Below are 12,724 nucleotides of genomic sequence, written 5' to 3'. Positions count from 1 at the left end.
TTGCCTGTTCCTCTGCGGTCAGGTCGATGGAGTAGGAGAGGGGGCCGTGTTCCCTGAAACCGGCTTCCAGCTCCTCAAAGAACTCCTCCTTCTCTGCGTCCTGTTCGGCCACCTGGGCAGGCTCCGACGCCTCCTTTAGCAGTTTCTTGCTGGTGGAGTCGCTGACTGGGCTGTCCCTCTTTCCTCTTCCTTCGCCTTGGCTCTGGGTAGACAGGGTCGGAGACAAGGGTTTGGGGGAGGTAGGGGAAGTTTGTCTCTGTCATGGCAAGAGGAGAGGTGGCGGGGGAGGAAGTCATTAGTGCCACCTCTCCAAAGGGGTTGGGGATGGACTGGGGCGGGAGGGTTGCCTTAGGGGCTGGTGACAGAATTTCTGAGAGTGGGATGGTGGCATTCTCAGCTGGGGAGAGGGGAGGGGAAAGATTATGGGAGGTGAGGGAGGGCTGGGAGGTGGAAGGTGTCGTCTTCTTTGTCTTACCAGACTTGGGTTTTGACGCCTCTGACTGCTTGTTCGCATTCTTTGATGCCTTCTTCCTGGGCTGAGGTGTCGACACAGCGGGCGTCCGAGCTTCAAAACCCTTGGCCGGAGCCAGTGCGGCAACGTCTGCCCAGGTCCTTTTCCTCTCTGAACAGTCCTTGTAGATATGTCCAGCTAGTCCGCAGAGGTTACATGTGGTTCTCCTCGGCAGTTCTTGCACGCCTCCTCCTTGCAGGCCTTGATCACGTGCCCTTCTTGTCCGCATTTCCGGCAGGTCCCAACTGTAGATGGCGCTGTTTTCGACCTCATTGGGTCTCCTCAGTACAGCATAGGGAACTGGTTTGGCTGGGTGAGAGGCTTGTGACTAGGGTCGGGAAGTAAGAGTTCTCCTTACGGAGACTGCCAATTAAGGCCACCATGTAGGCGTGTGGAGTCTTAAAGCCATGGATGCTCCACTAGGGGGTTCTGGGAAAATATGCAAAGTTTTCCAGGATGGGATAAGGAAAACCATGCCTCTTTTCGCTGCCTTGCGAGGCAGCTCCCTTGACATCAAGCATGACCTACAAGATGGACATGCATAAAGGGTACTGGTCTCAGAGGTGAGATCTCTGTCCTTTTGCAGCTGCCGTTTAGGGTCTCAAACCAGGAAAAATTAGTCAATGTTGATCCTCTTCTATTCAGTTTTAAATATTCTTTATCATGCTGAAGAGGAGCTCCTGGCATATATGCACTGCGTCACTGCACATACATCATAAAGTGTTTCAGGAATCCTGGAGTTAAAGGAAATCTACCATCAAAATCGGGTATGGGAAACAAGGGGCACTTAATCATTGATCTTAATTCTTATATTTATTATCCATGGCCTTCCTTGTAAAATCAACTTTTAAAATTATCCTAATGAATTTGTAGTACTCCGGTTGGGAGGGTTAACTGTGCTGTAGCTTCACAGGCTGTTACACCTGCATAGTCAACACTCCCACCCCTCACCCATTACATGTGGTTATCTCAAAGCCGTAGAGAGAGTTTCAGCATGCAGTGACAAGGGGGAGTGCTCCTCATTGTGTACCATCCTGTGATGCTGCAGCAAGGTAGCTGCCTTGGTAAACCTACCCCACCCCATACCTTTAAATGTATGTTATCCAAAACCTGTCACTGCGCCTGGGACTATGAATAAGTGTCCCTGGTTTATCTTGCATGATTTTCATGGTATTTCCGCTAACATAGAAGTGGTAATGATGATGGCAGGATTGGGGCCCTAAACCCCAGTTGCACAATATTGTGCTTGCCATTTAACCTCTTAACGCTCAGCGTCCGATATATCGGACGCTGAGCTCAGTGACTTAGCGCTCAGCGTCCGATATATCGGACGCTGAGCCGATGCCGGTTCAGCTCAAGATTTGAGCCGAACCAGCATCAGGAAAGACGGGGTGCCGGCTGTGACTGATAGCCGGCACCCCAGTGTAACACCCGCGATCGGAGTTGACTCCGATCGCGGGTGATTAACCCGTTAAATGCCGCGGTCATCGCGACCGCGGCATCTAACATGCAATTGGGGTGTCTTTCCCCGATCTAGACCCCAGTGTTACCTGCAGGAACTGCCGGTAAGATGGCGTCTGTGACGTCATCTTACTGGCAGAGTGCCACCCTATGCAAGTGCATAGGCTGACACTGATAATGCCCTGCAATACATGAGTATTGCAGGGTATTATTATGAACAAGCAATCAGATGATTGCTTGTTCATTTCCCATGGTGGAAAAAGTGAAAAAGAAAAAAAAAAAATTATTCAATAAAAAAATTAAAGTAATAAATCACCAAAAATGCCCAAAAGCCCCAAAACATATAAAGAGATATATAACTAAAAAAAAAGTCTAAATCATAACACAAACCCCACATATATAGTATCACCGCGTCCGTAACAACCCGTAGAATAAAAATAAATAATTATTGAACCCGCACGATGAACGCCGTAAAAGAAAACTGTTATAAACCCTCCAAAAATTATGATTTTTACCTATACAATCCCACAAAAAATGCTATAAAAAGTGATCAAAAAAACATATATACTCTAGAATGATACTGGTGCAAAGTACAACGTGTCCCGCAAAAAACAAGCCATCAACCAGCTCCGTAGCCAAAAACGTAACAATGTTATGCCACTTGGAAGATGGCAATACAAAAATGATAGATTTTTCCCCACAATAGGGTTTTATTTTACAAATTTAGTAAAACGCAAGAAAATATATTCGTGTCTGGTATCCCCGTTATCGTATCGACCCATAGAATGAAGATAACATGATTATTAGTCTATACGGTGAACACCACAAAAAAAAAGTAAAAAAAACAGTAGAGAATTGATGCTTTTCTACTCCTGCTCTCAAAAAGAAGTTCCTAAATTTTCAACAATAGGTGATACCAACCCCAAAATGGTAACATTGGAAAAAGCATCTCATCCCGCAAAAAAAATGCCGTCACATGGCCCTAATAGCGCAAAAGCGAAAATTTTACAGCCTTCAAAAGAGGCCAATGAGGAAAGTAAAATTCTGGCAGCTGCAGGGCGCTCCTTCCCTTCTGCGCCTCACTGTGTGCCCATAAAACAAGTAACAGCCACATGTGGGGGGTCTCTGTACTCAGGAGAAATTGTAGAACAAATTGTATGGTGGGTTTTGTATTTTTATCTTTTGGAAATGTGTAAATTTTAGGGCTAAATGAACGTATAACCGGCACAATTTGACTATTCTAAATTTCGCCTCCATTTTGATGTAATTACTATGAAGATCTCAAGGGGTTAACAATCTTCGTAAAATCTGTTTCTGATAGCTTGAGGGGTGCAGATTTGAAATTGGGTTGGTTATATGGGGGGTTTTGATGCTAAATATGTAAATTTTCATTCAAAACTGTATTTATCCCCAAAATAGTCAATTCTGAAAATCCGGAAAAGCGCTATTCGATTTGTAAGCCGCGTGACATCAAAATAAATTATCCAGACATTTCAAAAATGGTGAAAATGTAAAGTAGACAAATGGGAAATGTTATTCGGCAAGTTATTTAGGTGGTACATCTATCTGCCTGAAAACGCAATGATTTCAAATTTCAAAAATGGCAAATTTTTCAGAAAATTCATCATATTTTCTTTTTTTTTTGTAAATAAACGCAAAACTTATCAGCCAAAATTTACCACTAAAATGAAGTACAACATGTGGGGAAAAAACTATCTCAGAATCGTTTTGATAAGTAACAGTGTTCAAAAGTTATAACCATATAAAGAGACGCAGGTCAGAATCCAAAAAATGGGACTGAGCCTTAAGCTGTAAAATGGCTGCGTCCTTAAGGGGTTAAGGACCGCATTGTATGACGACAGTTTTCCTTAACTAAAAATTTATTTTAACCAAACCCGTGGAAACACAGTGTGGAGCAATATAGGATCTTTACAAGTTGGTACAATGCAAGCATACATTAAAACGATGTTTTCAAGCTTTTCTTACATTTTGCAGTTGTTTCCCACCTTCAAAGAATGGAAAGGTCTGCAATTTTCATTAAGTCCTATCATATCTCCATAATTGGAAATAATTAAGACTTTGTGATTGAAAACAAGTTTTTATTGCACAATTTTATTCATAAATTACATCACAAAATATTATCGAACTAAAAAATTAAAAAGGATCTAAAAACACAAAGCAAAACAACACGGACAGTGTGAACATTCGGGCGGTGTGACTAGGTTAGGCAGCATGGCGACTGGTGCGTATTTAATTTGGTCCCATAATGATTATTAGGTTAGCAATATTGTGATGATGCATAGGTATGTGATTGGACTTTTGATATTATTCATTGAGTGATTTTGATATGCTGTACCGCATCGGTTATCTGTTGTGTGGAACCTTAGTACTTTGAAAATCTTTTTACCAGCGCCTATGATGTAATTTCTTGTTTTATGTGTTGCCTCTCCTTGAATGTTCACGCTGTCCGTGTTGTTTTGCTTTGTGTTTTTAGGTCCTTTTTAATGGGGTATTTTTAGTCAGATAATATTTTGTGATGTAATTTATGAATAAATTGTGCAATAAAGACTTGTTTTCATTCACAAAGTCTTAATTATTTTCAGTTGCGTGGAGGCCCAGGCCATGAAAGATTGACTGTCATCTAGTGTTTCTTCTATGTTCTAGTAATTGTGCCTTTGACTGCCACCAAGCCTGACACGATTTTTGAGCCTCCACTCTCTCACACACACACTTTAGTTCCCATGTTATACTACCTCATATATAGGTGCTTAATAAATGCATTCTCCTGTATATACTTCCCTTGAATGGATTATAGAGCGTATAGCAACCCCAATTTATTATATGTACACCACCTAATTCACGAAGGGTGTGTTGATATAACGTAAAGCTCAAAATGCATTAACCATGCATATACAGTATATACTTTATGTAGCGCAGCATATACTGCCCAGGAGATGGGTAGCCACACTGCCCCGCCCCCCAGTAGATAGCCATATCACACATCTAGTGGCCAGGCATAGGACTGCAGTTCGCTGTTTCCTTCTATGATGGCGACGGCATTCAAGCCTTGTGCAGGTCTACAATTTTGTCCCTGGTGTCCTTAAACAGCTGTTTGGTCTTGCCCTTGGTGGAGAGGTTGGAGTGGGAGGTAATTACAGGTAATTCTATAAACTAGATCGATAAATGAATGCAAGAAATTGATTTCTGTATCCATCTATAGCCTTGTTTTTGCACACTATGTTAGGTGGCTGCAGTCCACAGTATCACAATAAGGTGAAATTATTTAAATGTTTGCAACCCCCAATCCATGTTTTGGATTTTTAGATGGCACCAAGAGAAGATTTAAGTGATAAATCAATGTTTTTCAGTGGTCGTCATATATCTTTTTAACCCCTTCCCGACGCGCGCCGTACTAGTACGGCGCGCGCCGGGTCCCGGTGCATGGAGAGGGCTCGCGGGCCGAGCCCTCTCCATAGCCGGTAAGTCTTTGCTGCATATTGCAGCAAAGGCTTACCGGTAACACCCGCGATCGGTGCTAGCACCGATCGCGGGTGCTTTCACCGCGATCGCCTCTGGCAATGCTGCCGGAGGCTTCAAAAAGATGGCGCCGCATGGGCGCCGCCATCTTGGCGCGGATCTCCGCTCCCCGATGACGTCACGGGGAGCGGTGATCCGTTGCCATGACAGCATCGGGCCTCACGAAGGCCCGAAGCTGTCTCGTTTTAACCTATTCATTACAATGTGCTATCAGCACATTGTAATGAATGAGGAGTAAAATCCCCATATACTGCCATATTGCAGTATGGCAGTATATGGTAGGATCGATCAGACAACCTAGGGTTAAAGTACCCTAGGGAGTCTGAAAAATAGTTAAAGTAAAAGTAAAAAAAAGTTTAAAAAAAAAAAATTATATTAAAAAAACCTAAAAATTCAAATCACCCCCCTTTCCCTAGAACTGATATTAATAAACAGTAAAAATCATAAACACATTAGGTATCACCGCGTCCGAAAATGTCCGATCTATCAAAATATTATAACGGTTTTTCACTGCGTTTAACCCCGTAACGGAAAATAGCGTCCAAAGTCAAAAATGACATTTTTTTGCCATTTTGGAAAATATAAAAAAATTAATAAAAAGTGATCAAAAGGTAGCACAGTCCTAACAATGATAGCAATGAAAACGCCATCAAAAGTCGCAAAAAATGACACCACCCACAGCTCCGTACACCAAAGTATGAAAAAGTTATTAGCGCCAGAAGATGGCAAAATCAAAAAAAAAAATTTTGTACAGGAGGTTTTAATTTTTTTAAATGTATGAAAACATTATAAAACCTGTACAAATGTGGTATCCCTGTGATTGTAGCAACCCAAAGAATAAAGTAGACATGTCATTTGGGACGCAGAGTGAAAGCTGTGAAATCCAAGCCCACAAGAAAACGTCGCAAATGTGTTTTTTCACCATTTTCACTGCATTTGGAATTTTTTTCCCGCTTCCCAGTACGCACCATGGAATATTAAATACCGTCACTACGAAGTGCAATTTGTTACGCAGAAAATAAGCCATAACAGAGCTCTTTATGTGGAAAAATAAAAAAGTTATAGATTTTTGAAGGTGGGGTGTGAAAAATGGAAGTGAAAAAACTAAAAAAAGGCCAAGTCGTTAAGGGGTTAAAATGCTATATAATTTTTAACTGTTGTATTATTAACAATAAAGTTAAAATTTAATATGTAGTGGTAGATGAGTTATCGGATGCAAATAGGAAAATTTTAAATGTAAGTTTATTTTGGTCCTAGATGCTTTCAATTGCTCCTCTCAATAATTACCTTATGCTTTATTAGGAAGGACTTTCAGGTTCTGAGGAATTTCTTTATAAATGTCTTCCAAGCTGGAATGGAAATTACTGCACCCAAATATTGCAGCTTATTAGTTGGATTCCACTTCATTCCTTTTCTGGTGAGTAAAAGAAAGAAGAAACAGACATGCCCATTTGAATCTGCCCTTAAGCAGACAGTTAAAGGGGTGATCCTGAGTTCTGATCTGTTCATTGGGGTTCCAACTACTGGGACTCTATCCAATTGTATAAATAGAGGCGCATTCTCACTAAATGGTGATGCTGTAGGTCCATTATTCATTGAAAAAGGAACCCCAGTTACACGAACTGATCAGATTATCCTATCCACCCCACAACCACTTTAGTGTATATTGTATTGTCTGTGTGTGTGTGTGTGTGTGTGTATGTATGTATGTATGTATGTATGTATGTATGTATGTGTGTGTGCTTAACTGGTTGCTCTTTGTATCCTGTGAGAGCACGGTAACTGTCCTATTACTTATAGACTAGCAAACTGATAAGAATGAAAGATTGCAGTCCATGAATGATGGGGCCACCACTAGGAGTTCTCAACATATGAAACCGAGAGCATATAAAATACATATATAATTTATGCACAGGAATGTGTGCAATTTCCAGGTTCCATGCATGAGGGTCATATAGCAGTAGTGGCCATAATATCTGTCGCACTCTGTTGGCCTGCCTTAGCATGGTGACCAAGATCATAGGAGTGCCCACTGTATGATAGACAGAAGCTCTCAGAGGTGTCAGAGCACAGAAATCTATGGAGCACCAGGAAAAAAAGTTGAGCCATTGAAAAAGCAGCTACAGGCAAACTCTGGGAGGAAGTATACAGATCGTTTTTGAGCAGATTTTATGGAAGTACATACTTTTATAATTAAAAATATTGCTGCCTGTAATAATTGCAACTTTTTCCATTTAGACATTAAAGGTCTACTGTTTGAAACATTTATGCAACTGTTTGTCTCCTCATCCTTGAATTTTAAAGTGAGTATGGTTCTTTTTATTTATTCATTTTTAGTGGATGTTTAATAGGTTTTCTGTGTTGCTAAGCTCATCTAAATAGAGGCTAGCCCAAAGGTACATAGTGTTTTTACAAGAGAGGAATAATCTATTTACACCTGTCTGAGTCTGTACCTAACACTAATTTAATAGTTTTTGGGGGGTTTTCTTTCTGCTTTGAGTAATGTGTACAAATCAATTTCCCCTACCGTACTTGCACCTAAATTGAATTAATAAATGTTGCAGATGATAAAAAGTTACCATATATATTTTTTTATATGAAGCTGAAATAATTTTTTTTACCACTTCTTTTTCTGCTTTCATACTCACATACCGTATATACTCGTGTACAAGCTGAGTTTTTCAGCACAAAAAATGTGCTGAAAAACCTCACCTCGGCTTATAAACGAGTCTATTAAAAAAATAAACTTATATACTCACCCTCTGATGCTCAGCGCATAGTATGTGCCTGCTGGAAGAAAACACGGCCGCATCAATGCCGGCTGTTAAAGAAGACACAAGAAAGAAGAGGAGCCGCGCGAAAGAAAGAAGATGAGCCGTGCTGAGCATGGGAGGGTGAGTATATCCTACCTGGGGGCTGGCTGGCTGTAACCTACCTGGGGGCTGGCTGTATCCTACCTGCATTTCCCACCCTCAGCTTATACTTGAATCAATAGTTTTTCCCAGTTTTTGGTGGTAAAATTAGGTGTCTCGGCTTATACTCGGGTCGGTTTATACTCGAGTATATACAGTAGGCAACCAATCGTTAGGAAACCCTGAAAGTTTCTAATGGTTTTATTCTTTAGTCTTTTTTTGACAGCGCTGAATCATCAAGTTAAACATTCTCTATATTCTTCTAATGCACATTCAGCAAATTATTTGAAATTGTTTCAGTAAAGAAAAGTTATGGAATTTTCCAAAATACTTTGTGTAGTTATTCCTTTCTGTTTATTAGATCTGTTTGCTGACATTCAACAGGAAGCTTCATTATTTCCTGTGGACAGAAAGTGGTCTATGGTCATGTGCTGTCACAGGGTGCACTGTTCATTATAACAAACAGTAACGAGCTGTGCACCTGAGTGACATCCCATAACTTTATCGAAGAAAATATGAAGCGGCACTCACCAGATTCGTGCGAAAGTTTATTGGGACCAACAGAGTGATGACAAAATGCAGACCGCGGCAAGTGACTGGCTGTTTCGCGCCTGTGTGGCGCTTTCTCAAGCCTACCAGTAGGCTCTTCTGACTTCTTCATTTCTCATACACGTCACTCTAACAAGCACGGTGCAGTGGCTATTGCTGTCTCGATGCGATCAGCTGTTCACATATTAAAACATGATTGCTATGATGCTGGTAGAGAGAGGCTGCAGGGTCTGTCTTGACTTATCACAGCCTAAACTGTGACAATTGTCACCTAAGCCGTACCTTTTCTCCCGTAGCTGGGGCTGCACAGCAAAATAATAAAATAAGCCAAAAAAATGAGGCAATCAAAGACCACCAAAAAAAAAAAGTTTCTGTTCCTGAAGGCGCGAATTACCCTGGTCCTGAACCAGTTAATTAGTGTTATCCAGTTTGTTTCTGTAACAGCTACTTTTTTTCTCCTAGATTGATGTGTTAAGGGCTCTGAAAGATCTTTTGCAAAACTGGTTGGTGAAACATTCTGTATGCCCAAACAGTACAGACAAGTAAGTATTGTTGATCTCTCTCTCCAAGCTAAAATTTCTTTGGTTCTGGTTTGCAAGCATATTGAACAAAATTACATTGCTATGTGTTTTGGGGGATTTTTATTTTCCTCAACTTTAATGATTTTTACAGCAAATATAGACTTGTAGAAATAGTGCATTTATAGAACATAATGGTTTTTGAAACATAGACAGATTCCCCTCTGACACTTCCATTTTTAATTTAACCCCTTTGTGGCCGATAGTCTTTGGTGCATGAATGTCCAGGTCAATTTTGGATGTTCTGCAATGTGCCTCTTTAAATGGCGATATCTCTGGAAAAGCTTTACATATCATAACCTTTTTTTTTTCACAACATTTTCCCTTTTTTTTCTTTTATAAAATGTGTAAATAATTCACTAAAAATAAGCTTTTATGTTATTTTTCCATAACGTCCCCCATGACGGCCCACTAGGAGGATGACCCTTGACCTCTGTAGGGACAGGAAGCAGAGAGGTTAAAAGCCTCCCCCCACATCCTCCCGCCAGTGTCTTCCTGTCCCTACAGGGGTCAGGTCAAGAGAGGGTCTCTCTCCTCCTAAGGGGGGGGGGGGACGTTTTGAAAAAAAAAAAAAAAAAACGGAGAAGGATCTCCATACTCACCAAGCCTTACCTGGGGTTACGCCGACTGCGGTCCAAGTTCCCCTCCGGACAGATCCTCGGTTAGCCCGGCGGCTGCGGGCTCTCCCTGGAAGTTATCTTCGTTCCGGCTGGCGTCCTCTCCGGCGGGCTGGTCACCAGACTCTCGCGCGGACGCAGGAAACTACGTTTCCCAGAATTCCCCCTGTTCGATGACGACTTCCGGTCGCGACCGGAAGTGACCGCGGACCGGGCGCGGGACGCAGTAGGAGCCACCGACAGGGGGATGGGCTCCCCATGCAGTTATTTAAATCCTCAAATAGCGGGTAGTCAGTTGGTCTGAGGTCTATGACTCGTTTTCTTCTTGGCCGGCCGTCCCAGACATCATAATGGCTGATGAGGCAGACTTGGGCCTACTCCACCCCCCGGTGCACGTGAGTGGTGCTGTATGGCAACATATACAACTGTTTTTTGTGTGAGCTCCAAGTCATTGTCTCCTTGCCTTCCTTCCCTAGGAGCAAGTTTCTAAGGGGAAAGGCAAGGAAGAGAAATCAGGAAAGGAAAAGAGTAGAGAAAAACCTGAAAAAAGCAGGATTCCTGTTAAAAAATGCAGTATGTGCTTCCGTACACTACTAGAGGGCTATAAGAAACCGATCTGCAGACTCTGCATAGAAGAATTCATGCGGGAGGAGAAAACGTCTTTTATGGACGAGCTTAAGTCCTTTATAGACGAGAAGGTGGTTTCTTCAGTGGCGGCGGCTACGCAGGGAGCCCCACCCCCACGTAAGAAAGCTCGGATAGTATCGGCTTCCTCCTCAGAGGAAGAAGAGGGGTGTATTTCAGACTCTCCCTCCTGCTCTCTGGCGGGAGACCAGGATCATCAGGATCGTGAGCAAGCAACATGTTCCCGCTACTTATTCCAAAATGAGGATCTGGACGATCTTCTGAAAGCTATGAGAGATACATTGAACCTCGAGGACGAGGAACCCCCTCTTTCTCGCGAAGATGAACTATTTGGGGGACTCAAAGCCAGGAAACAGCGTGTCTTTCCCCTCAATGATACCCTTAGGGGTCTAATTAGTCAGGAATGGAGAGACCCTGAGAGGAAAATCGCGGTCTCTAAGAATTTCAGGAAACGCTTAGTCTTCGACCCTGAAGAGTCAAAGGATTGGGACTCGTTCCCCAAAGTTGATGTACAGGTTTCCAAGGTCGCTAGGAAGATGGACCTGCCCTTTGAAGATTCGGCTCAGTTAAGAGACCCAATGGACAGGAAATCAGAAGCCCTTTTAAAGAAAGCGTGGGAAACTTCCATGCTAAGCCTAAAATCGAACTTAGGAGCCACTTCGGTAGCAAGAACACTATATTTCTGGCTGGGGAAATTAGAGTCCCATATCCGGGAGGGTACTCCCAGAGAAGACTTACTGGAAAGCATACCATTGTTAAGATCTGCTACTGCCTTCCTTGCTGACGCATCTGCCGAAGGAATAAGGTTTGCTGCAAAAGAAGGAGCTCTTACCAATGCCACCAGGAGGGCCTTATGGCTGAAACAGTGGAGCGGGGACATCCGCTCTAAATCCAAATTGTGCAGCATTCCTTTCTCCGGAGACTTTGTGTTCGGACCCGAATTGGACGCTATACTCGAAAAGGCGTCCGACAGAAAAAGGGGATTTCCAGAGTCCAAAACAGTACCCAAGAAATCTTCCTTTCGTCCTTTTAGGAACACCGGAGAGACTTACCGTGGCAAAGGTAAGCAAGGACGGTGGAGTTATCCCAAAGGAGGAAGGGGAAGGGGGTTCCTTTTCTCTAACCTCCCAGAGGGTCCAGGAAACAAGAAACAATGACGCCAGAGTGGGGGGGCGTCTCCTGGGATTCCTATCCCAGTGGACAAAGGTCACCTCGAATCCCTGGGTACTATCTATCTTGGAATCAGGCTACAGGATAGAATTCTCATCACCCCCCCCTTCTCCAAGGTTTGTCGCTCCCTTACCCTCTCCCTCTCATTCTACACATTCCTTCATTTGGCAGGAAGTGTTTCATCTAATCCACATGGGAGTGGTGGTGCCGGTCCCTCAAGAACAAGAAAAATTGGGATTCTACTCCCCGTTGTTCCTTGTCAAAAAACCAGACGGATCAAATCGCCTAATTATCAACTTGAAAGAGCTAAACCGCTTCATCGTTTACAGAAGATTTCGCATGGAGTCGGTAAGAACAGCTACCCAACTTATTCACACAGGCTCCTATATGTGCACTTTAGATCTAAAAGACGCATATTACCATGTACCTATTCACCCCTCATCTCAGAGATTCCTAAGATTCTCGGTTCTCTCTCCCGAGGGCTCTGTCTTACACTTTCAATTCCGTGCACTTCCATTCGGTATTTCATCGGCTCCAAGGGTCTTTACCAAGATCATGGTGGAGGTGGTAGCCTTTTTAAGACTACAAGACATATCAATCATCCCTTACCTAGACGATTTGCTAATTATAGGGAAAGACAAACAAAAACTAATCTTGGCAAGAGAGTCTTCCCTAAGAATTTTAACAGAGTTGGGGTGGTTAATCAACCTGAAAAAATCAAGTTTAGTACCCTCCACTCGAAAG

At 42.7% G+C, this 12,724-nt stretch overlaps 1 protein-coding gene across 4 annotated transcripts in view; it reads left to right on the top strand.

Annotated features, from left to right (window-relative positions):
* The window catches only part of CENPI (centromere protein I), a 93,365-nt gene that overhangs the window by 51,881 nt on the left and 28,760 nt on the right, over positions 1–12,724 (top strand). For all 4 annotated transcript variants that reach the window (XM_072125780.1, XM_072125779.1, XM_072125778.1 and 1 more), the window contains 3 exons: positions 6,812–6,926; positions 7,748–7,812; positions 9,433–9,512. In XM_072125780.1, coding sequence (XP_071981881.1) covers positions 6,812–6,926; positions 7,748–7,812; positions 9,433–9,512 — 260 coding nt within the window. The remainder of the gene's footprint in view (positions 1–6,811; positions 6,927–7,747; positions 7,813–9,432; positions 9,513–12,724) is intronic.

This window comes from Engystomops pustulosus, chromosome 9 (genome assembly GCF_040894005.1).
Source record: "Engystomops pustulosus chromosome 9, aEngPut4.maternal, whole genome shotgun sequence".
Classification (NCBI taxonomy): domain Eukaryota; kingdom Metazoa; phylum Chordata; class Amphibia; order Anura; family Leptodactylidae; genus Engystomops; species Engystomops pustulosus.
The sequence above is the reverse complement of the archived record's forward strand: the minus strand, read 5'-3'. Positions and strand labels throughout refer to the sequence as shown.